General features: G+C 38.8%; 1 protein-coding gene across 1 annotated transcript in view; it reads right to left on the reverse strand.

Moving 5' to 3' along the window:
• Window positions 1-9,730: 9,730 nt before the first annotated feature.
• STK3 (serine/threonine kinase 3) overlaps window positions 9,731-27,142 on the reverse strand; it is a 122,771-nt gene continuing 105,359 nt past the window's right edge. The window contains exon 11 of the mRNA XM_017806424.1: window positions 9,731-11,672. Coding sequence (XP_017661913.1) covers window positions 11,514-11,672 — 159 coding nt within the window. The 3' untranslated portion in view covers window positions 9,731-11,513. The remainder of the gene's footprint in view (window positions 11,673-27,142) is intronic.

The raw sequence follows: 27,142 nt of genomic DNA on the forward strand, positions 1-27,142 counted from the left end.
ATTTCCTCTCACAATACTCCTGATTTTAATCTACCTTTGATGGTACTTTCAAACAACATTCAACCCAAGTCACCACTCATATCCCTCGGTGAGGTGTTGTGCCGGAACTATTCTTTTCTCATCATGTTATTCTTAATTTATTTTCCACTTTATGCACCTGGTTTCCCATTAAGTTACACCAGAAATTAATTTGATCTCCTGTAACTAATTTTCAAGTTGCCCACTATTCAGGCAGGGTAGAAGAATGTTCCCACCCAGTTTATGGAGCATCTTTTACTGGTTCTGCCTTTTCATTAAAAAAAAAGAAAAATTACGCTTCTCATCTGAGAATAATTTACTGGGTTAACAATGGAGCAATGGTCAATACATCATTCAAAGCAACAGTTCTACAGAGCAATCACTGAAGCTGCTAAGAAACATCACCCTCATTAAAGATTGTGGATCTCTTCACCTCTCATAAATAAAGTTATGGGTTGTCAGCTGGAGGAAGCGACCTCCAAACACTCTAGAAAGTGTTTCCCAAGATCACATGACACTGCTGGCAAAGGTCTGGCTCTGGAATTTTTTTCTCCTGATAGTACAGAGGATGGAGAATCATCTCACAAGTGTTGAGACTCAAACTGACCTCCCACTGGACGCTGCAGAAATTTGTTTATCTGACATCACCTCACCCTTTACACACAACCCTAAATCATGTAAGTCCTCACTTGGGTAAACACATGCATCTGCCATAGGAGGCAGTGGCACAAATCCAACATTTCAGCTTCACACAAGTGCAGAAGAAACATCAGCACCTCCCACTCTTGCATTTTTTCTTCCAGGGTACCAATGGGCTTTGGCTTCTCACTGATCTCTGTTCAGAAATAAACAGGGCTAAGTTTTTTGGTAATTGGAGAAAGTCTGCTATAAATCTGACAATTTCTGCTATGTATCTAAAGCAGCCTAAGAGAGCTGCCCACTTTCAGATGCACAGTCCAACATCTGCTTGTTGTCACCCGATGCACTCGTGCTCTGTGAGGTGCACAAGCCTGTGTAGCTCTGAGCAGACTAGTCCACTGGTTACACCATTGACTTTCAAAGAAAACTCTTAATCCCATTTGTAAGATAAGTGGTATTCCCACAGCACGGTTTGCTTACCAGCAGCTGCTGTGCTGCTCATCTCAAGTCCTGTACTTCTTGCTTTATCCTCTCCATCTATCTGCCATATCCTGATGTGGCTATTCCTGCAGCCTCCATGACATATGGGTGATGTGCTGGGGTTGTTACACAGCAAAATGAGGGCTTGGAGTTCCTGACTCAGGAACAGCAATCCCACCAACTTTCAGTGGAAATTATCCTTTAAAAACACTATGCAATTTTTGAAATTCATCTTCTGTCTCATTTTAGGAAGTATTATAAATATTGACACCCTAGCATAGCCCCTTTAATGACCATCTGTTTAATTACCAGGTAAATTATAATCTATTTTGATTGTACCAGTGCCTAGGCATGCCAGCCCATGGGCTAGCATCTTTGTATGTTAGGTTTTCCAAGTATGGCAAAAGATAACATGTCAAAAATGTGGTTTACTTTTGGGAAAAATCCATTTTCTATGTTTCTTTTTTTCTTCTTTCCATACTAAGGCACAGCTTCCTACTGTCACTGTTGGTATGATCCTTTTTTAACCTTTTGATCCCTACTCTGAAAACCTGAAGGAAAAAGCCTTGGATGTATTTTCCTTTGGTGAATTGGTTCTCAGCATTCCCTGTGGGAACATGCTCTAAAGAAGACAGCTGAAACCAGGGAAGAGGCTGGTGCCACCTGCAAGCACCTTCCGGAAGAGTGGGTTATCCCCATCCTATTCCCCCTTACACATCTCGCCTTCTCTTGCATGGCCAGCAGAGAGGCAAGGCAGGTCCCACAGCAGGGACATCTCAACTGGCCAAAGTCAGGCTGCAGCTCCTTCTCTGATCCTTTCATATTCAGCCTGACAAGGGAACTGTCAGGTTTGACAGTTCATTTTTGCATGGGGCATCTCAGCTGCATCACTGAAAATGCTTTGCATATATAGGGAAATTTTGCTTATGTTTTGGTGGCAAAAATGCACCGAGGCTTCCTTATACATTGCTGAGGGTAGCCCCACTCCTGGCTCTCATGTTCACCAAGCACAGTAAACTGGAACTGTACTGGAGCTCTCACCAGTGCTACCAAGGCAGTGCTGGAGAGCACGAAGGACTCTGCTTTACATGAGAAGTTACACTGGCCCATCCACCAGCACACAAAAACACCAGTGTGCTTCCTCACATTCAGCAGGAGCCTCAAAGCTCCAAAACCATTTAGCATGCCAGGACATGGCAGTCATGCCAGGAACAGGAGGTGGCAGGTGTTTCTGAGTGTATTTGATTTTCTTAAGAATCCCTTTAGATTCAGAGATAGGTCAGTCTAGACATACCGAGAATATAGAAGAAAAAGACTTTGAGAGGCAGTTAGTGATTGCTGAAACTAGATACCTGACAATCTTCCATCCTGAGAAAGCACTACTGAAAAAGGAAAATGTGTTTCTCCATCCTGACAGAGAAGGTGAGGAAAAAGCTATGGTGAATGAAAGGTCAGTTTACTTGGATTCCGGGCTTTTAAAATAACATGTTAATCCAATGCAGCTCAGAAAAGAAGAATAAACCTGAATGGAAAACAAAGCTGCAGCTTTATAGTGTTTCAATTTTTTTCCTTGAAAAGTGCACAGGACAGCCATGTCTTACATAGCTTCATTTAAAGATCTGGACCAAAGATCAGAGACCAGGTTCTTAAAGTGTAGATTTCCAAATTTCTAAGCACAAACAGGGGTGTTAGACATACCCTTCCTTCACTTGGGTCAGTAACATGGCACTCTAAACATGAGGTTGGCAGCCTCATGGTATTTTGGGTAAGTAAGGCCAAGCAGTTTCTGTCACTTCCTGTGATGAGGGAACGCAGGAGCTGTTTGGCTCTGCAGCACAGGGCCCAGTCAGCCCCGAGCAGCCTCATTTCCATTGATCAGGACAGAAGCTGGAAGACACCTCAGAAACACAGCAGTAATCTCTTCTTGAAATGCCTGAATTGTTCCTTGTTCTAAAGCATAAAGCTGAACCAAACACTTAAGTTCATATTGGTCAAACACTTTGCGAATAAGACTTCCTCCTACTTTAACTGCAAGATAGGACTGAACTGTCAAGCTTTGTGTGGAGGCAGTGAATGAAGATAAGTGCTATGAGATGTATAAAATTCATGTCACTTGATGGGCTGAATAAATCAATGTTAACTACATTTAAAAGGCTTCAAACTCATACCCACTCACAGAATAAATTTGCATTAATTGTTGGGATGTGGGGCTACTGTATTACTGGTCCTGTAATCCTAGAAATCCTCAATTCCTATTTATTCCAGTAATTACATGTTTAGGGGCTGTTTAAACATCTGGTTATCAATGAAATTTATAATTAAACTAACTTGGAGAAATAGGTTTGTTGAATCTACTACAATACTATTGCCATCCGTTTTAGCCACATTACATTGTGGAATATAAACAGCCCCAAAAGCTAAAGTATTTCTGTTAAAGCTGAGCAAACAGTGGTGGATGTGCTTCCTTGGCAGGAGAGATACCAACATACTCATAGTGGGTTACCAAATTACTTTTGGTTGTTTTAGAGTTTCTAATGGGAGGAGAGACTCTTGGAATGAGTCAGAGCAAGATTTCAGCTGTGTTTATTGAAATACTGAACCAGTACTCACTGCACCAGAGAATTCTGTTCACTTTCTGAGGTAAATAGGATTTGGATTAAGCAATTGTATATGTATATGAAGGGTAGTGTTGAACTCACCCCATTATTTTCTGGACAGGATCAGGACCATCTTCTGTAAAGATCAACTAACAAGAAAAGCAACTCAAAATTTCTTCTGGACATTAGGAGACTCAGAAAAAGTTATTTTATTAATTGTATTTATCAGTACAGCATTTGACTTGTTTCTGCATTTTTAATATGAAACACTGAAAAATTCTAGTCTTCTCCCATAGTTTCAGCAGGGAAAATTGGTATATGACAAATAAATACAACTTATCTAGAGACTGAAATAACACCTGCACTTTAAAAAGTATATCATGCTTTTGGATATGGTTGCTAAGAAAAATGGTAACTCTACTTAATCCTTCCTCAAATAATCTCTGACCTTCATAATCTCTGGACTATGACACCTGTTTTCATGTGCAATGAGAGATCAAAGGGACACTTCTTGCTGTTAAGCCCGTATACCCCATTGTACTGTAATAAAAATGAAATATCAATTGATGCATCACACAAAAAGCTTAGTGTCAGATAAATCAACTCAAAAGCTTTTGGTGTCCCTCTTTGATGTACTGGCTGCAAGGCTTTCCTTAACAGCAACCACGCAGGCTTTGGGAGCCCAGGAGTCCAAAGCAGCAGAAAGATCTGAAGAGGGGAAAAAGTGTTAGAAACATCTGAGGGCCACAGCCATCTTCTCATACATCGAACCTTCCAGTGACACCAAGGGAATGAAAGGATGCATGGGGGGCTGCTTGTGTGTGTTTCTGGGCACACCTGGGTGCAGTGAAAGAACAATTATACTGGTCATCTCCAAATACTGTCCCCAAGGGAAGACACAGGACTAGGAGGGCTACATCTTCCTCTGGGAGCTGGCTAGGGAGGGATACTGTAATATAAAATGTCCTCAGAAGAAATATCCCTGGAGAGATGAGACCAGGTCTTCAGTAAACAATATATGGTTTAATTATTTTGACAGAAAAAAAATATATCCAGATACATTAGCACGTGGCCATGTATATTTACAAATTTAACTTCTGAAGCTGTGAAATCTAAAGAAAAAAATTTGAAGATCGCTGAGGTTTGTAGTGCCATGGTAAATGGTAAATATCATTAATGTTTTCCCGCATTGTGACAGACAGAAAAACCAGCATTTGAGCCCAGAATCAGATTAGTTTAATTCCTTCTAATGCCTTCCCACTGCCTGGCTCTGGGCAGCTCCCTGCTTACTGCCCAGTTTACCCCCTCTGAATTTTCTGTGGCCTTTAGAAAGGCCTGTTTCACCGATCAAGTATCAACACCAAGCAAGAACTCTGGCTGTTTGCCTACATCACACGAAACCCTCCTGTTCCCACCATCACTTCTAGTAAAGCTAAACCCAGCACCCACAATAAGAATTTGGGAGGCCAAGGAATAGTGCTATTGGACTAAGAAACACCCAGGCACGGGGCATGGAGTGATCATTAGCTGATGCCATTACACAAACTCTTCCACTGCACTGAGACAGTTCCCTAAGGTACACTAAATATTTGTTGCACATCAATAAAAAAACAGACACAGGGAACTTTATCCTTCCCAAGCGTTAAACATGATTCTCAGATTCCTTGCTGCGGGCACACCTACGGGTGCTATGGCCATACTGCAGCCCTGTCAACAAAGTGAAGTGGCATCAAAAGCTGTCTGGTACCTCAGCATGGCCTTGTCCTCCAGATAAGAGCTTGCTCCTGTGAGGCTTCCACAGGTATTGGTTTGAGCATAGTGCTGACCCTGATGCGGATTAACAGCTTCCAGATTCCCAGTGAGTCTCTCGGCAAAGCAGAACTCACGGCTTTGTGGTGGTGCCTCAGGTTTTGCAGGAGCAGGACAACAGTGGTTCCCAGCAGGGCACAACGCTTACATGACATCCTGAGTAGGTGCACAGTTCATTCAGCCCTTTTGATAAAACCATCTCCATCCATGTCTTGCCCAGCATTGGAGCAGGGAAAGCCCTTCCATGCAGAGACAAACAACATCTGCTGTCAAAAGCCTCCACTACCCCAGATGAGCAGGGAAGCAAAGGAAAACACCTTGGTGACCTTGATTGGGGTTTTTTCCATGTTTATTTATTTGGCACTGTTATGGGATGTTTCCATTTATAGAGTCTGAAAAAATTAAAACTTCTAACTTTGAAAGTGGCAAGGAAATAAATAAAGCATGAACATAGAAGACAAAAAACACGAATGGAAGAAAATGAGATGTGAAACAGCAACACAGAACAGTAAGTTACATAGATGACCACCTGATTTGCTTTTGTCAGCCAACACTTTTTTCCTCACATCCATAGTTAGCCTCATAGGCAGCCTGACCAGGTGCAAATGTCATATACTTTTTCTTTTCTCCCCAAAGATTTAAAAAAATGTTTCTTTCTTCCTATTTCTTCAAATATCACTCTTCTCCAGTCCAGAAGATTCTCTAAGGCCTAGTGAAACTAGGAGGAATCTTTGAAATTAACAATTGAAAAAAGTATCAAGTATCTGTTGGTCTGGGACTAACAAATATTCTGAAAGAGAAAGATTTGCTTAGAATCTGAACATCCCACCTTTTCAAAGGAAGGGAAAACGGGATATCTGAGACTTCACTTCAGTGATCTCTGAATAGAAGAAGAGAATAAAAGCTGTTGCTGACATTTGCACTTGGGCACAATGTCCCAAGGACTCTTGGCTCAGGGGATGCTCTGAAAAGTAAAGCCCACATACAGCTTCCTGAGCAGGGGCAAGAGAAGGAAAATATGGGGAATTTTCAAGTATGCTTTAAAAACCCTAACAAATTAAACCAAACAAAAATGGATGAGAGCACACCATATAAAAGATAGGCCCCTTCCATAATGAATACACTGAACAGAGAGGAGAAATACATTCTGTGCAAAGGTATTTTAAAACAAATTTAACAGGGCAAATCTAAGTGCAACTTAATGACTTCACACTGAACATCGGTGTAATTTGCTTTTCCCCAAAAAGCTTAAGCTATCACTTCACCTGGCACAACACAATGGTGAGAAACAGGGTGCGTGCATGCTACCCAGGACACATCCTCTCCAAGGTTTTCAGTGGCAACAGTGGGCATAACTCAGCTGCATCACAGCCTGGTATACAAATATCCCAAAGCAAACTTCCCAGCCAACTGCATGACACAGCCTCAAGTTGCACCAGGGCAGGTTTTAATTGCATATTAGGAAAATTTTCTTCACCGAAAAGACTGTCAAGCGTTGGAACAGGCTGCCCAAGGAAGCGGTGGTGTCACCATCCCTGCAGGTATTTAAGAGACGTGTCGATGTGGCACTTAGGGACTTAGGCTTTAGCGTGGACTTTGCAGTGCTGGGTTAACAGTTGGACTCACTGATCTTAGAGGTCTTTTCCAACCTAAACAAGTTGGAAAACTTCCATGAACTGGCAGAGTCACCAGCCCAGGAGGTGTTTAAGAAAAGACTGGAGGCAGCACTTAGTGCCATGGTCTAGTTGGCATGATGGTGGTTTGGTCATAGGTTGGACTAAGCAATCTCAGAGGTCTTTTCCAACCTAATTGATTCTGTGACATGACTATGTAACACCCATCGTGATCTTTGGAAACAGAAAAAGAAATGCCACAGTAAGCTGGAGACTTTAGTATTTAAGAATGCAAAGAAATATAGACTTCCTCACATTGTGAGGTCTTTTTAATTAGCTTTATAACCATGTATACACTTAAGAAAATGTAACTCTCATCATATCACAGTGACAGAGCAGCACGCACACAAAGTACTTTACAGAAGTTGTACAGTTCACATTCTGCATGGAAGCACCAGTGCCTATTAATGGGGAGCCAGGTTATCTCACATATTTGTGCAGGGGTTCACTCACCATGAGCCATATTTATATTTGGAAGTTCAGCAAACACACCGGATGGAGAAGTAGCCTGAGCCACTGTGCACTCTCACTGGAATACACTGTGCAAATGCAGACAACATATTATTTTGCATAAATAAACAGTAAATAATTATTCTAGCCAATTAATTGTCAAATTAGTTCAGATTAGCAGTAGAATTTTGTCACTTCAAACATACTGTGGATCGCTAAGGAGTTTTGCTCACAAGTTCATTTTTCATGAAAATGTCTGTGGGCAAATTCTTAAGAGAATAATTTAAAAAAAATTGAAAATAAATGGGTGATTGAATCAAATTCATTAAATGTATTTACTTTTCCTACTCAAGCCTATCTACTACTTATTGATTTTTTAGTGCAATGAGAAAAACAAAGGAGCAACACAAGCCATTTATGTCTGCTAATACTGAGGATTTCTTTCCTTAGGCCTGCTATGCTTTCATGGAGATCCTCAGACTTCTAGATCTTGCAACAATGTGGAAAAATCCTTTCCAGAGTTGACTTTGAGAGACATGGGTTTCTGCGCTCACAGCTGGGCTTGTAGTGTTATAGAAAGGAAACAAAAGCATGAGGGATGACTGTGGAAATGAATATTAATGGTTACTATTAAGATAATTTTACTTCAGTTAGAATGAACAACAAGTCAACAATTATACATGAAAAATTAGCTTTTATTACAAATGTTTAGTAATAAGCAATGATTTTTCATTTTTTTTAACTTACTAAACCTAAACATACAAAGTCAGAAGCAAACAAGAAATTGCTTGGTTAAAATCTTATTGAAGGTTAACTTGTCAGTAGTTCTATCGGGTTTTCTGCAACGCTTGCTTTTAAAATATCTTATTTATTATACTATTGACTTTCCTTTACAGAGATGCTCATCCTCCAGTAGAGATGTGCAGTCATCAACATGGATGATTTGATTCATTTATATAAACAGAAGAAAGAAAAAATAAGTTGCGTCCATCTCTGAGTATAAAACTTATTTCCCTATACTATGCTTGCACATTAATTTAGAGCTCCATACCCTGGCTGCTAAAGCCAAAGGCAGCTCTCACTGACCACAGTGTGCACCATACCAGAATGGAAACATTACTGATTTCATATTAATTGGTGAAAGTATTCTTTGGTCACAAGCATCCTGTATCTACAGAGTTTACAGTACATCAGATGCATTTTAAGTAGCTTGTTTACATTTGTTTTATTCAATAGTGTTTTGATTTTTTTCCTGCATGTATAATCCATTCTTGTGCACATGCATATGCACAAAAATTGAGTTGTTTCTATGCAGATACATCAGGATTGAAGAAAGGATGTCCTTCTGATGGCTTTCAGATGCCAGACTGCAACAGCTCTAGTCTAAAATGGCCTTTTACTGGAGTCCCTCAGGATAAGAAATTAATTTTTAGGGTGCCACATTACTACAGTTTTCAGAATACACAAAATATGAAATTTGTGATAATTTTTGTTACACTATTACACTGTAAAGCCACATTATTCAAAATCAGTGTCTTATTTTTGGTGTGAAAAGTTTAAGATAGAGAAAGCAAAAATTTAGCTGCTAAGGATGCAGGTAAGAGTGTCTGGACAATGACACTTTGCTTAAAAGGCACACCAAGAAAAGGCAAGCTAGGTTCCTCTCCTGATGGTTTAAATGTGTTTTATATTTTTTCTTACGTATATAGATATGCATATATATGTGTGTATACCTACACAAATCTATGTATGCACACACATCTTTGAGTTTTTGAGAACAGAAAGCTCAAGAAGTAGAAATTCATTTTAAATAAATAAGAACCATGTTGATGGGGGAAGTTGGTAGTTATTTTTTCCTGCGTTATGATTATAATCTAATGACACACTGACATGATTATACCATTTTTTACTTTACATCATTTCATTGTATAAATGTGAGGCATAAGACTACCAGGTTCATTTTATCTTGCCTAAAGTAATTTTTATGGATCTTCTGTGTTCTTGCATTTTCACAAGGAATGGTCATGGCTGTAGGAAATATGAAGAGAGTTGAGGGTACAGATGTTCTAACAATCACAATCAAGATTTATTTGACTCTAGGGTTTACATGTCAGAGCGTGGTGTACATGCAAACACATAGAGAATGACAATGACAACAATGGCTCAAACCCAAGTCCTGGTCCCAGCACAGCTGTAGAATGCTGATCTTGTGAAAACTTTTGGTTTCCTTTTGCATAAGCTTTGTGATATAATGCACCATTTCCAAAATCTGCACTGTTCCATCTAAATGGTCCATGTATGATGACAATAAATGTTAAGAGGTATGAGATGATTACTAACTTCCAGAAAACATTTAACAGAAGATGCCCATACAGTAGTCACCATTAAAAGTTTAACAGCTAAAGGCTGAATGTAAAGATCTTTTCAGCTGTTTTGTATAAAGAAGTATGACTATCACAGTGAAGTTATTTACATAAAAGGCAACAATAGTAAATATTTCAATAGAGAACACAGTAGATTGTTCAGAAAGCAGATCATGTTTTCTGCTAAGTATGAAATATTTCTTGCAATGTTGTAAATTCTACCTACTAGGTATTCCACAATATAAACCAGATAAAATAAATTGTAAAAAGTTAAGAGCTTGGTCCTGCATTTCTGATTCCCGAAAATCTACCAACAGAAGACCACAGGAATATTGAATGTTTAGTGATTGCGGGACAAAACTCTCAGAGGACCGTAAAATGTTGCTTCTTTTCTGTACTTATTAAATATAAGTATTAATTTTATTTTCTTTGGCTTTTAAATTACTATCCCTTTGTATCTATAATGTGAAAACAAAACAACCCCAAACCACTAATAACTCCCCTCTCCCCTCAAAACAGTGACAAAGAAACCCAAATGAACCAAAAAAACATCCAAAAACTGTAGCTGTTACTTCATTATAAAACTATGGTGCAAAATAGAGGTTTATACTGGTCAGAATTGCAATAGTAACTGGAAGTTTACACTGAAGGAGTGACTGCAAGTATTGCTTCTTCTGAATAACAAAAATCAAAACTGCTTAGGCACTTGTTTTCTTGTTTAATGACAGCTGACTCAGTGTGCGTAGAAATGACAGAAATACTCTCTAAAAATCCTCTGTAGTGTAACAACTGTACTGCTCAACTACAACCACAGTCCTTGATTCAGGACAGCAGGAAAACATGTGCCCGTTACTTACTTTCTGCTTAAATCCTACTGATACAAATCAGCTGGATACATGTTCAAGTGCTGTCCTGAACTGGGATGCTTGCCGAAATTGGAAATTGTTAAAAGATAACAGAGTGGTGAGCAACTTTTCATTATACCATAATACCAATTTTATCTAATCTGACTCTGCTCTCCACAATATTATCCTAATACTTCCCAACATAAAAGGAAACAGGCATAAAATAAATAGGATAACCAAAGATTACATAATAAATATGCTACTAAGGGGAAGAAAAATACATTGCAATATAAGGCTTGGTAGTGTTGCACAATCGAGAAATCATTCCAGGTGCTCCAAAACACAATTCCCAATGTACAACACCAAATTACCACTATATACCTGAAAAAGATTGGGAAGTAACAGATTAAACTTGTATTACATTAAACATTTGAAAATGCAAACAAGTGGTGATGTGTTTCTCTGCCTTTGCAGAACACCATATGTATATTCTTTCACTGCTCCAATTGTCATTGCTCGTGAAGGAAATTTCAACAGACTGGGTTTTTGAAAACTCTCATAATCCAATTCCCTCAGACTGTTACAAAGTTACCAGTGTCCACAGTGACTCATAGTATTATGTCTGAAAGTAAAACAAACTCAGAAATTTTGCTGCCTCCGTTTCTTTGCATCCATCGCATCTAGGATGGGTTGCCTCTTTGCAGTGTACCTCTGACGAAGCTCCTCAATTTCTCGTTCCATCATAGGGTCCAAAGCTTTTAATCTCATCTGTAATTCTTCCAAACTCAGATTCTTTAACTGTAAAACAACAAAAGAACAACCACAGAAAAACATTAGAAAGTCTTTACAATAAAAATGAAAACCACTACCTTCCATAATCCTTTAATTTACAGTTGCAGTGTTTTTACACACTTTGACTATATGTATACGTGTATATATAACTGTTGATACAAACAAAAGCCTCAGTATTCTCCACAGTCAATAATCTAACAGCATATGAAAACAAACACACATAGTACATCACTTTGCAAACCTTGCAAATAAATATAGTTTAACTCATTAGGCTGCCACAGCATACACAATTATATTCATGTATATAAATTATAGTGCCTAATCAAATACTTCTTACTGAACATCAGTCTCCTACAGAAGCCTGAAAAATAGACAGCTACTGTAAGTAATAGTCTGACAGATATTCAGAGGTACTTACTGATAAGAATGACAAGGCACCTGCCTTACTCAACAGACTGCTGCCAGAACTAGTCAAAGCAAATTGCTAGCAAAACGTTTAAATAATACATGAAATAATTTCCTCAATTCATGGAGGGGGTTACCTTTGACCGTTCTTTTCTTTCTAAAAATATTTTTACACAATGTTTAACAGTTCATTCAATAAAAACGACTGGTCATATAACAAGTAAATCACTTTGCTGTCTTGCTGGCTGCTGCCAATAAAGGTTGGAGTCTTGTCAGGTACTGGGGCACGTCAGGCACTCCTGCTCCACCTGCTACTGCAGGGAAGAATCTACATTTGAAACGTGTTCCTTTGTCTAGTCTATGTATTTTTTTCCTGATGTAGCTTAGTGCCTTTCTGAGTTTCTCTCTTGTCAGAATTGCCTATGTGCCAATTATTCTTCACTGAGTATGAAAACTATCAGCAAATTTCAAATAGCACAAATAATTTCCTCCTAGGAAAGGAGTAATCTTTGTTTTGTTTGCAAATATTGTTACATTGCAAACAAGCACACTACCTAACTCATGGGTAAAAAAAATTAATTTTCTGAATTGACTACTAATGAGTCAATACTTCGTTCATGAATCTAGGGCAGGCTTCCATCAACACAGTCTGATCTGTTTTCCCCAAGGAACGAAATATTACTTTTGATCTTTATTTTTATCAGTGATTGAGGCATATAAATTAGCAACACATATTGCTACATACAGTCCAAACCTCAGCGTTACGACTTCTACTAACAGACCACATTGTACATAGTAAACAAATAACTGAAAGTGATAATAAAGAGAGGGGGCATATCAGAGCACATGGAAAAGATGCACGTTTTCATGCAACATCACTTTAACCGTAAGATTCCTAATGAAGATGAAAATTAAACCCCAAATGTCAAAATATCTTAGGGGACCAAAGATCCTGAGACCCGTATGAGCTTCAGAGAGCTCAGATGTGTTCAACAGCTCATCAGCAATGCTGGTCTCACAGAATCTGCTGAGTTAGAAGGGACTCACAAGGATCACTGAGTCCAATCCTTAGCCCTGCACAGGACATGCCCAAGAGTCACACCATGTCCCTGAGAGTATTGCCCAAACACATCTTGAACTCTGTCAGCCCCTTTGTGCTGTGACCACTTCCCTGGGGAGCCTGTTCCAGTGCCTAAACACCCTCTGGGTGAAGAACCTTTTTTCTAATATCCAACCTAAACCTCCCCTGACACAACTTCAGACCATTCTCTCAGGTCCTGTCACTGGTCACCACAGAGAAGAGATCAGTCCTTGCCCCTCCTCTTCCCCTCCCAAGGAAGTTGTAACTGCAATGAGGTCTCCTCTCTGTCTCCTCTTCTCCAGACTGAACAGACCGAGTGCCCTCAGCTGCTCCTCATACAGTTTCCTATCAATGCCCTTCACCATCTTTGTCGCACTCCTTTGGACACTTCATTTGCCCTCTTTTGGTCTCTCCCAAGGACAAATGATACCTTTTGTTTCTTATGAAGGAAAGAGTAGCCTCCCAAGGAATCAAATATCATCCAGTTTACTGTACTTCTCCCATCTGATATCCAGAAAAGAAGATGGGGAAAAGAATTCCTCAGTCACTTAAGACTTTTGCAGAAAAAGACCTTTTCATTTTCAGAGAAAGAAAAGATTAAAAAATTGCAGTATTCTATTTAATTTTTAGCCCATTGGTAAATGTAACTGGCACATGACACAGTATTTTCAGTGAAGATACTCTTTTAGAGGAGTGAAGTGTCAGAGATTTGAAGTAAAATGAGAAGAAATGACAGTGCCGATTGCGCTGTTTAACAGATCCCAACACAACACAGATGAGAGGAGCAATAAATCCACTTTTTTAGCACATGGGACACGAATAACATATTCGGGGCTCCACAGACCAGCAAATGGACTAAGGCAGGCACTGAATAATCTCGTGTTTTGTGAGAACTGCTACTGATGAAGTCTCTGACCCACTCTGGACCAGCCTGGACAGTCATTTATTCCCTCTCAGTCACCAGTGTAGACATCAAGCTCAAACTGCATAGAATAGACTCCAACTGATGTAATCACATAATTATTCTGCACTGGAAAACATTTTTTCATAAATTATCAGAGAAGAATGTCGTGGGTGAGTTTTTATTTAAATTTCAATCAAGAAACAGAGCCAGCAAACAGAATTAACTATTCTTTAAAGATCACAGACAGCTGGGATGAATATTAAAATATAAAGAGAATTAATTTTTTAAGCCAGAGACTAAGAATCTTTCAGAATCATCTCAGACATGTCACCCAGGGGACCCAGGGAGCCACAGTATTCATCTGCATGAACAGCTGATGCTCAGGACATTTGAAGAAAGGAAGTGGCAGAAAATACGGGCATTAAGAAACTGAAAAGAGGAGTTAGGAAGGTCTCATCTGACATCAGATGAGAAAACCACTTAATCAGCCACAACTGAGTCTAGGATATGTGTGTGTGTTTGTGCACATATATATCTCCTTGGCAAATTTAAAAATATTTTTTCTTGACTTATGTCTGTGTCACAGATATTACCTCACAAACCCTGCAAAAGTCTAAACACTGAATGCAACAGCAAATATACCAAACAAGATGTGTAGCTATAACTCAAGATACTTAATTACTCTAAGGTAATTTATTCCCCTGCACGATAAATATTTCGATTCACATTTTTAATGTGATAGAGCTCAGCATTCATTTACTTTCAGTTGCAAACAGTTTGGAATTTAAACTGCCATAAATAATTCACCATGAAGTTTGTTGTAACTACTGGGGCTGCTGCCATTAATGGGGAGAGGAGAGCATTCAGTGGTGCAAGATGTAGGAATTCAAAAAGGCTTTAAATTATATTTCAATAGCTTTTTCAAAGCTGTGAAGTGTAACAATTCAGTAACTGTTTGACAATGATACATAGTTCAATTTCTGCCACTTTTCTAAATAACGGAATCAATTGTGTCCTGAGATCAAACACCTACAGCCACACAAGAGACAGCAGTTAGTGTCAACACGGACCACTTCCAAGACAGAGGTCTTCAGTGAATGGGGGTTTCTGGTAAAAATGTTTGCCTTCACTTGGGCCCTTTATTTCAGTAGATAATCACAAGGGTTTGGGAAAGGAACAGTCCAAACTTCAAAGAAGCAAAACCACCTCCAGAGCCAGATGACTTTGAGTAATTTCTTCTAGAAGCTGACGGATTATGAGGACATGGTTGCACTCAAAGAAGCCTCCTTGAAATTCTCTGCTGTTAGGATGCAGCGCTCTCACCGCTGCGGCCCGGGTTCGATTCCCGGTCGGGGTAAAAAAGTCCCCCGGGCAGATGGAGCTCGTCAGCCCTGTAAGGCAATCCATCTAAGAGAAGGTCACTCTAAACAAACCTACGTTCTGAGGACCTCACTGCCACTGTCCAAGCTTGCTCGGCCCCGGCAGATGAACCTCAGAATTAAAGGGTTGGTTCAGTTCAGCGCACGCTGGGTCTCACCTAAAAAATCCACTGCGCAGGCTCGAAGGGTAAAAGACCTTCCCCAATTCTTCGCTCGCGAAGTCTGGCCGAACAAAAAAAAAACTTTTGCTAGAGCAAAGGAAATCAACCTTGCCTACAAAGAGACCAGCCAACAGTCATCCTTGCAGGACAAGCTCCCAGTGCTGCAAGCTTGAGTGCCAGCAGCTTCTGTCTCTCTACCTTCTCCCCTCCCCGATCCAGAGGGAAATCCTAGTGGAAAAAAGGCACCTATGCAGAAAGGAGCTTCATCAACCCGAGCTTACAGTGGCAGAAATATCTTTCAGCAGCACAAACCTGAGCTGGGACAAACAGCACAGAATAAAAGCATAACTAACCTTCTAACTGAACTGTAATTTTCACTTATAATCTTTGGAAAAGGCAACTTACCACACACTTAGGAGACCAGAAAGTCTGGAAACCTGGTGCACATTATCTCAAACTTTTAGCAAATGGGACACCAATCATTTAACTCCTCCTTGCTTACTTTTCAATTTATTTGTAATAGGGTTAGAGGTTTTTCCAGGAAAGGCTACATATAGATAGAAGTTGAAAAGCAGCAGAACAGATTAAGAATCATTAGCAAGCTTTTCTTACTGTGACTGTCATCATTAAATTGGGATACAGTAAAAATCCAAAAGCTGATGGAGCTCCAGGCATGAAGTGTTCCGGTTGTGTTTAGAGCACAGGTCGGAGCTACAAGTGCTCCAGAGACAGTGCACTGCCCTTGTGTGAAGGTGGCAGGAACCACTGCTAATCAGTCTGGGGGTTTAAGACAATCCTGCATGATCATGCAAGGTTGGTTGAATACAGTGCAGATCAGCATTGCATCAGAATATTTCCTACTGAAGTAGGTTGACTCTGGTTGGCTGCCAGACACCCACCAAAGCCACTCTATCACTTCCCTCTGCAACTGGACAGAAGAGAGAAAATATTAAAAAGGCTCATGAGTTGAGATAAGGTCTGGGAGAGATCACTCACCAAATACTGTCACGGGCAAAACAGACTCAAATTGGGGATATTAATTAAATTTATTACTAACAAAATCAGAGCAGGATAATGAGAAGTAAAATAAATCTTCAAACACGTTCCCCTACCCCTCTCTCCTTCCTGGGCTCTATCTCCTCCCTGCCAATGGCACAGGAAGACAGGGAATGGGGGTTATGGTCAGTTCATACTGTTCCTGCTGCTGCTCAGGGAGAACAGTCCTCCTGCTCCAGTGTGGGGTCCTTCCCATGGGACACAGTTCTCCATGAAGTGCTGCAACGTGGGTCACTCTTCCACAGGGTGTAGTCCTTCAGGCACAGGCTGCTACAGCGTGGGTTCCCCACAGGGCCACAAGTCCTACCAGGAAACCTGCTCCAGCACTGGTTTCCCATAGGTTCACAGCCCTCTCTCAGACATCTACCCACTCTAGCATGGGTCTCCTCCACAGGCTGCAGGTGGATCTCTGCACCCCCACTGACCTACATGGGCTGCAGGGGAACCTCAGCTCCAGCATCTCTTCTCCCTCCTTCTCCACTGACCTTGGTGTCTGCATAGTTGTTCCTCTCACATATTCTCACTCTCACATATTCTCTGCTCTTTTCTGGCTGCAATTACAGCTGTGCAATATTTTTTTTCCTTCATAAATATGTTACCACAGAGGCATTACTATCATTCCTGATTGGTTTGGCTTGGCCTGGCCAGCAGCAGGTCCACCCTAGAGCCAGCTGGCATTGGCTCTGCCAGACATGGGGAAAGCTTCCAGCAGCTTCTCAACAGAAGCCACGCCTGTAAGCCCCTCTGCTATCAAAACCAGGCCACACAAACACAATACACCTATGCAGAAAACATTCTTACTCTGGTCAATACTGGTTTCAGGTTAATTGCTTTTTTTACGCGTCTTCAAACAGTACTGATGCAGTCACCTCCCAGAACCAAACTTCTGCAAGGGAAGTGCAACAGGTTTTACTTTTTTTGTCTTTTTGTCTAACTTCTTGCATCCCATGTGACCAGGTTCATTTAGATTAGTATTTTCAGCAAACCAAAGAATAGTTACTTGCAGTCAATACTACTTCTGCCTACAGGAGGACCAATACCACACCTTAGATATTTTGTTTACAACCCTAGTCAAATCATACTGATGAAAATTCTGGCTAAAACAGGCACTTGGAAAGTAGACATGAGTTCCTGTCTACAGACCTGAATTCTGCAGTAATAAGCTGAGAAGGAAGGAGATAATGTAGAACCAAAAATGGACTCTCAGAAGTCATGAAGTTAAAGAGTGCAATGTAAATCCCGACTCCTGGCTTCCACATGTGTCCAGCACAGGAGTCAGGAGGAAGGACACGTATCTGAGATACTCAGTGGTGCTTGGGGTCCATGGATTTAGATGAAGGCGTCTGGAACTCATTAGCCACACTTGGCCAGCACATACCTGTAGCCATCCAAACTTTTCAAGGGGTGCAAGCCAAAGTTTTGGTGGATGTAGCACACTATCATCTTAATCCACCCTTGACAGCAACAGAGGTAAATAAAACCTCTAGGCCAATGATGTTTTCAATATGATAAAATTAGATTTCATTAGTAATTCCATAATGCATGAGTTACCATTGCAAGACTCCGGTCTATCAAACTAAATTATGGAACACTGCTATTAAGGTGGTGCAACAGAAACAAACAAATGTATTTTCAAGGTTTAAATTGTTAAGAAAATAGATATTCAATCAAAAAATAATCTGTATCAAGTTTGTTGTATTTACTTGAAAAAACAAATTCTTCCTAGCAACTGCTTAAATGAATCTTACAGATGCAACAAGCCTTATTAGGCCTGATTAAAAAAATATGGATTGTTAATACTATATTCTGAGTCATCTATTTTCCCATCTGCTAGTAATTCCTACAATATGAACTATCAACAGAATGGCTAACAACAATAATTGCAACAATGGCAATTGCAAAAGGGGGTTGCCCATAGCACTTTCTAAGATTTAACCAGTGCATATCTTGGACTGTGCTGTGTGTTAGAGGTCTCAGGTAAGAGAAACTTTTCTCTCCAACTGTTCACTTCCCTCTGCTGAGCAGAGTTTTCTTTTCTCTAGTGGAATGAGTTCTACTGATGGCTTCAAACTCTTTTTTTTTCTGGTATAAAAAGTTAGGCTTGAGTCAGAGTCTAAAAGGTACAAGGTGGGCCTTTCTGACCAGTTCATCTCTACTATGAGTTCATACCCAGAATCTGTGAATCTCACTAATGAAGTTGTCACGTGCTTGTGTACAAGGAAATATTCCACAGTAGGAAACTGTTTCATGTTTGCTTATACAGCAAATCCTGCTGACCTGTCTAAGCAGTGTCAGGTGATAATGAGCCTTCTCGGACACCCACTGGCCACACATCAGAGCTCTGACTTGCTGCCATCCCCACTCCTGCTGTCACTACAGTCACAAGAAAACAAACCTGGGTGGGGAATGGAGCGAGAGCATTTATTTCAGGTTGTCTGAAGAGCAAGTATCCTTGTTGCAACTCACAAAGTCATACAAATAAAAAAATGACCTCATTTACTGTAATTGTTTTTGCAATTTATGGGAGAGAAGGACTGACAACTTAACTTTCAAAAGCCAAAGTCCACTCGCAGAACTGCAGTTATCTTAAGCATTTTGGGGAGGGGTAAAATAAGCACATAGAGAAAATTAAAGATGGACAAGTTCATGTAATTTTAAATGTTTTTCTAGGGATAAAATTGTACATAAATTCTTCATGATTAATTCCTATTTTCACTACTAGAATTCTCTCTGCTCTAACATTAAAACTGAACATAATTTTAGCAACACAAAGCTAAATCTTAGTCACTACCTTCAACATTTTTCAGCTCTAGAGGACTTTGCTTAGCTTCACACAAAGTGACATTTCAAGAGAAACCAAGAGGAAAAAAACAAGTTTTCTATAGCATTAGTGCATACTATAATTTGCAAACCTTTTCTGAATACTGCCCAGGACTCTCCTTTGAACACATTAAATACTATTAATACTAAAATTCAAAAATCATGAGTTGAGTCCTTTACCTTCATTAAATTACCCTTAAAAACAGATTCTTAAAATAAGATGTTTTTATGTGAAGGGAGGTGTCTTTTTATTTCCCTTTTCATTTCTAAGTCATCAGGAGGCAGCTCGAATCTAAGTATTTCTGCAATTAAAAAAGGCTAAAAAAGCTCATGGGAAAAAAATTTAGTAGTCAAAAATTTTAATGAGGTTTCCTGACTATGGGAACTGAAGTCTAAGAAAAAGCATAGTTTATCATGAAAAGCAATGTAAAATTAGCAATAATGTCCACGTTTGCCTGTTGCAATTTTATCCAGTTCCTGACAAAACCAGTAAGGTAGTGTGCATTAATGCTTCATCAGATTCCAAGCAGTTCAAACATATTTCACATTGTTTCTACCTACTACAGCAACTGGTTCTCATGTAGCTGTCAGGTATATAATTTTCACTAAAATAAATAAAGCAACACAGAAGAGTCTGAATATGGGGAAATAAATTGAAGCAATGTCTCTCAAAAACCTGGCAGCCTATAAACATCCATTAATAAGCACCTTTGAGATCAGTCCTTTAGTATCTGACTGTAAATGCAAAAAATAAATTTAAGTGTACAGAAGTAAAAAATCCTACCATTCTCTCTTTCCTATATCATTTACACAGTGTATATTTTTACACTACACGCCTGAGTCTTCTGCAGCATGACACTTTAATTTGCTATCGCTTTCTCTTTAGAATTGCATCATCCATCACAAACATTTTTAAAAATCACTTTTAGAGCATCACAGGCAAAAACTGACAGTTTGAAATTCCTTAGAGAAGATCTTGGTGGTTTTTTAAATACTGTGATCTTCTATACCAGGAATGTCAAGCTTAATGGTACAGTTTGTCCTGAAGAATACTATAAATATTTACTGGGGCTCCCACTAGAGTAAATAAGCTAAAACTTAGGAAAAACACTCCATCTGGATACTCAACAAGATGTTTAAATTTCATTGCAAATATACCCACACAGTGCTGATGGCAAAATAGCTACCACACCTGATCTAAAAATATACAGGATTTCCCCCCCAGCCCTTTCTGCTTTTGGAGAAAAAAAAGCTTGGGAAGAAAAAACAAACAAAATAATCCCCAAAACATCTTTTCAAATATTACCAAAGCTATAAAGCTTTTAAAGGAAAATTAATTATTTAGCTAGAGCTCTTAGTGTACTAAGTAAGTAGAATCAAAAAGTCAGCATTTTATCTTTATTAGTCTGCAGCTCTCTAGGGCAAGTCCTTTTAAATTGTCTTTCATACTGTACTCAGCTATCAGCAGGTACATTTTAGTGCCCCTGAATTCAACACATCACATTTCAGCAACCATAGTTATCATTCAACTACAAAACCCCAAATCTTATTACCTTCATATCCAAAAGTTTTCTCAAATTAAGGCACTGCCTCCCTATCCATGAGAAGATAATTTTTAAATTACTTAAAATACCCAGAAAATAACAGTATTACATTTTTGTAAAATTCTATTAACCTACATGTAAATGCAAGCTGTATTAAGAACAACGATGTAAGTTATTAGGGATGAGAAACATTTTAAAATACAAAAAGATTGTTAGGACACCCAAATATCCTGATGATAAAATAAAAAATAAAAGATGCTCCTAGTTTTGCTAAAATATTTCCTAAGTGCAAATCTATAATGAAAAGTAAAGACATAAGTAACATGAAACAGAAACCCTGAGGTTTAAAAAAAAGCTGTATTAAAATTTACAAATTCTTTAAATGCATAGTGATATAATTTAAAATTAATTTTTCTCAATAGTTCCATTTAAGATTATTTTTAAAGTAGGAAGAAAAATGGAAACTCATTTAATAATGAGCTATGACACAGGAAGATGCATGCACAGCAATAACCTTGAAGTTAAAACTAGATCCAGAAAAGCACTTAACCTGAAGAGCAATGCAAGAGGCTAAAAGAATTTTAAACCTCAAACCTTAGTGTCCTAGTGAGGGACAATGCAAGTGAATCTCAATTTTCTTAGAAGCATAAAATGTTGACACTCAAAACTAAAACAACAAAACTACACGTTCCTAGCAGGGAAAGGCTGTTGGAAGAGAGTTGCACCTCCCAGACTCAAAATGTACATGCAAATTTGTATTTTATTTGCTGAGAAAGTTATATTCTTTATAAGGAAGAAAATTCACTTCAGTTTAAAACAGCCAATTCAGAAAGGACCTAAGAAAATAACAGATCACCTTTAATAAATGGAAAGTGATACACATACTGTTTGCTGGGGCTTGTTTCAAACAGAAAGCATTCTGATAGTCACATACAAGAGAGGATGGGTTTCAACCACTTTTGATACAAGACAGAAAAAATCCTATAATCCAGAAACTCAGGGCAATTTACAGGCAATAAATGCCAGGTTTATTAATCACTGGGAGAAGGAAGAAAATACAGCAAGGGCAGCAAAAAACTGCCAGGAAAACTGAGGCATCATTTGAAAGAGCCCTGCAAAAAAATTGTAGAATCTGAACTTGCAGCAACTGAATAAAGGCTGGGCTAAGCTGAGAGATTTAACTAAGCTCTTAGTCGTGGCAGGAAGAAGAAGAGATCCCTGCCTCAGGAAAGGCCTGCAGGTTACCATGCTGCGATAGGGATTGGGGGTTGATGACAGCCAAGTCCACCTGAGCTTGCTTAAGCACCAACACACCGCCCATGGATGCTGCACAGAGATCTGCAGTGAACTGGGAGGGAAGAAATCAAGCCCCCAGACTGAATCGATCAGCACCAAATTTTCTTTTCCACACAACTTTAAAAATTTAAGAGAAGCACTGTTGGCTTTTAAAGAATGTGTCTCAGCCTGTAGTTCCTCAAAAATTCTTTATTACTTCCTCGATAATTTTCCTGAAATCTTTTTACCCCCCACAGAACTGCCTGACTACCTGTTTAGTTTGATGTGTTTCACCGTTTTCCTAAGCACTGGAAGAATTCAGCTTGCTAAAAGATTGGGCTCCCAACAGCAGCAGCAGAGCCCACAGTGTCCTCAGACAACACCAGAGTACTGTTCCACTCCTGCATGGCATTCAGCAGCTCACCAGCCGCTGGGACTGGAGATTTCATTTGCTTATGGCAGCTTTAGTGTTATGAAAACTGACAAAAATTGTTTAGGAAACTCTATTTTATTGTGCTCAAGAACTGAACAGATTTTTAAAAATCTCTTTACACCTTAAACAATAGCTTATTAACTCTTCCTAATGCTGCCTTCCATTGAAGCCTTATCAAGAAATCATACTAATCAGACACATACTGCCGAGTTTCAGCTGGTTCATTAAAGTGGATTTAGTTTTTCTTTTGTCATAATGCACCAGCCCCACATTTGGGAAACACATCGTAAATAAACACTGACTATCAAATAAGATTTAATGAACCTCATGAAATCCACTGTATGACAGGCTAAATCTGGTAGACAGCCACTGTCTTGCTAAATTAGAACTAAAATAAATGAACAAACACAGAAAGGGACAATCTATCAAATAACACCACTTAGCTAGCAGCTTTTAAATAATATACAGTATCCTTTCCTTTACAAACACGTAGTAGACCACTCTCACTACAAATGATATACTGAGAAATATCCTGAAAATACAGAACAAGATAATCAGTGAATCTGTCACGTCAAAACACATTAATCAAGAATTCCATGTGCCAACATACAACTAAAGGCAACACTAAATTTAAAAAATTGACCTCTCTCATCTTAACAAACAAGAAATCCAGGGTAACTCAACACTGAACAGCACACTTGACCATAGTCTAAATCTAGTCTCTAAAATACAATCTACCTTGTGAAAAGTGCGATGCTCACTCTGTATTAATTTAGAAACTACATTTATTGATTGAAAAAGATTCAATGATTCCGTGGCATATTCACTTACTGAGTCCAGAACTGCCAAAATCATTTGACAAAGAAATATTTTATTATCAAACATTTTGTCTATGACTCAAACATTAGTGCAATCAAGACAAATATTGGCACAGTTCTTTCTTATGTTCACAGTATTACCTCCCAGAAAGGTATACAGCATTTGATCTATTTGCTTTCTCACAGAGGACAGAACAACACTAGGTTACTTAATTAGGTTTTTCAGATCATAATCTGCAGATACAGTTTTGATTTACTACCCAATGCAAACAGGTACTGGACAAGCTCTTGTGCCAATGCTGTTAATTAATCTCCATCCAAATTTAGAGTGCTCACTATTCCCCTTCTCTATCTGATGCCAGTTACACAGCGCAGAGCTCAGGAGTGGTCCGAGCCCTGCACACCCTTACGATGTGACCAAAGTCTCGGTGGAATCTTTCTGGCCTCTCTGCTGGTTTTCCAATTCATCTCTTGAGTCATTATCTAGGGTTCAGCTATGCTTCAATTTTCTAGACTTAAAAATCCGTAAAGAAAAGGAAAATAATTATAAAATCTTATCCATTGCATAGTATATCAACAATGAAAAGGCTACACACACTGTACTTGAACATTGCTTAAGTTCAGTGTTCAAGTGCAGAACATCGGTAATGTTCAAGTGTCTGTAACTTCAAATCTAAATCCCTCTCCAGAAAAACTGTTGGGAATTTAATCCAGGTTTTAAAATTGATTTTCTGTTCATGACTTGGAAACTGAAGTAGAACCAAGGGCCTCATCTATATTATTTCCAACCCTAACTACCAGGGCAGGCAATAATGTGAGCTCTCATCCAGCACATTCCTAGACCACATAAGGAAAATGTGAGCCAGACAAATGCATTCCTCAAATGCAAGGTGTCAGAACTCAAACAAAACCCATGCTCAATGCAGTCAGCTGCTATATACTTCACAGGCTCAGCTGTAAATAAAATTATGTGTTTCACAACAGCACTTTCAGAAATAATTAAAAGCCAAAGAAAAATTTATTTCAATTTACAGTGCCTTGTAAAAGCAGTTCTCTTGCTTTGACCATCTTCATAGCAGTGCTTTTCCAAAGTAAAAATTAAAATACAAATGTTGAGGTTATTAAATGCTCTCCCAGTTTTTTTAGAATACATCACCGGGGTTTCTGCTTACAGAATTCCACAGTTTGAATGGTATCCCGCACTCAAAGACATAACACTCAAGAGAGACAAAGCACAAATTAATAGGAGCAGTCACGTATTAAGTGTCATTATTCAGTTTGTAAGAATAGAGAGCATGTGAATAACTCCCTCATGACTTACAGATCCGATGAATACGCATGAGCATAAAGAGATGCGGGAATACATAGGTTTGGCATCAAAAAGACTGCATATCTGTCCTGGACTTTAAATATTAATTTAAAATCACACATGGATTACTTGTTGATCCAGTTATTGCTCAAGTCTTGATGTGGGCACTAAAATTCACTGTCAAAGAAAAACTACTCTCAGAAAGACATAAATATACAGCCCACATTCCTGAATTGATGCAGATGAAATTCACCTTATGGCAGAAGGATACAGGACTAGTGAGAGGAGAAATCATGAGCATCTCTAAAACATCTACATCCTGTCACAACCAGAAAACAGCACCATGTCAAATAGTTTAAAACTCAGTAATAACATTCAGCAACAAACCCCAAGAACCTCAAAAATGCAATAATTTAAAGAGTCCCCAGTACTAGTCTCCTCTCTCCTTTTCACCCCAAACAGAGCGATACATTTTCATTTGCAAACTCAAACGATTTTCTAGGTAGACCCTACTGGTGAGAGAGAAGTGGCTTTTGGATTTAAGCCACCATCTTCTGAAATGCTGTCACAGCTTTGAAAACAAACTGCCTTGTTGAACTACCACAAATATTGAGTAGGGGACCAACTAGCCAATTCTTTCCCCCAGAATAAACAAACTGCCAGCTCAGGTTCAGATGAGGAAAACAACAGACTACTTTTTCTGCTTAATGTCTTTGAGAACTGCACTGCTGCTGACACAGCTGGAGACCTTACATTCTTATGGTCTGATATCAGAGTGTAATCAAAGACTAGATGTCCCAGCTTCCTATCATCACAGAAGTTACACTAGCAATTTAAGAATGCTATAGACATGCAGAAAGCAATGTTTTGTTGGTTTTTTGACAACACTGAAAAGTTAAGGTTTTTATTTTAATATTACTACTTCAGCTCATACACACATATATGCACAAAGTTGAAATTACAAATGTTGTATAAGCCATCAGAATTCACAATGCTGTAAAATCAAACACGTTAGAGAAAACAAAAAGTAATTTAAGCAAATTATTTTGTTACAATGAATGTCAAATTCACCAAAGGCTCCATTGAAAGGCACAATGAATGCAAGCAATGACTTCAAAATATTTTACATTCCCAATTATGAAGAGGTATTTTAAAGTAGTAATATAATGTTGCATACAAAAAAACTTGTGGGACTGGGCCATCACTTAATTTTGTAATGTATGTAACTTTGCTTCCATTTTCATTAGTGATTCTGACTTGGTACTCTCATTCACAGAGGTACTGCATTCTTGCAGTCCTCATCCATTTCAATCTCAGACCACTTTCCTCTTTCCTCAGTATCTCTTATTGATTTAAATACAATCTTAGAGAAAATTCTGCTGGGTCTTGCCATCATTATCTCCAAATCTCTTCAATTCTGGGAGTTTGTATTTATGCCATCTGATGGTCTGTTATTGCACAGGGAATCCTAGTAATTATGAATTAAATGCCTACTAACGTGGTTGATGATGATGTTGCTAGAATGCCAGTCACGTTTACCAGGTCCTGGCCATCAGAATAATAATAGTAAAGGAGTATTTTCTGTAATTTAACAATTTCTCCTACTTCAACAAACGTCTTCTATTTATCCTCTCCTAAGTAGCATCACAGTGCATAGTAAGTTGGAAAGAAGCAGCAACATTGCAAAATTACAAGGCCATTTAAATTAATCACATTAATTTGCTTAATTATGCTGAAAATATTTCACCTCTTTCTTAGCATCATAATGTAAAATTTTGGAAGCAATATAATTTGAAAATTGACAAATTTGCTATTTAATGTTGCCATAACAACCATAGAAAATTGTGTAAGAAAATACCAAGCAATAAAGGATGAAATGCCATAGAAACAGATAAGAATAGAACAAGTTGTGTCAGTACTAGCCTTAAGGAAAATTTTAGGCACAGAAAACCTCATGGACAGAATTATGAAAAGATGGAGAAACAGAAAAGGGCAGTTAATGTTGGGAAATCAAAAACGTAGTTATATGGCATAGTGCCAATGTTCTCCAACAGAGATTACAGGCAGATTAATCAAAACCTCTATGAAAACTAAAACACATTAGATAAAAATTCAGCAGAGATTATGTCAGAGACTTGTTTTGCTTTTTGGCTTTTTTTTTAAATCTCTTGCTTATAACAATATTGCTGCAGTGTTGCACAATATAAATAGTCAAAAGCCCTCAAAACCTGAATACAGTAATAGCTAAATTGCTGCCAGTTCTACACGGTTTTCTACAACTCCCTCTAGCA

The sequence above is a fragment of the Lepidothrix coronata genome, unplaced genomic scaffold, assembly GCF_001604755.1.
Source record: "Lepidothrix coronata isolate B3197 unplaced genomic scaffold, Lepidothrix_coronata-1.0 Scaffold15, whole genome shotgun sequence".
Classification (NCBI taxonomy): domain Eukaryota; kingdom Metazoa; phylum Chordata; class Aves; order Passeriformes; family Pipridae; genus Lepidothrix; species Lepidothrix coronata.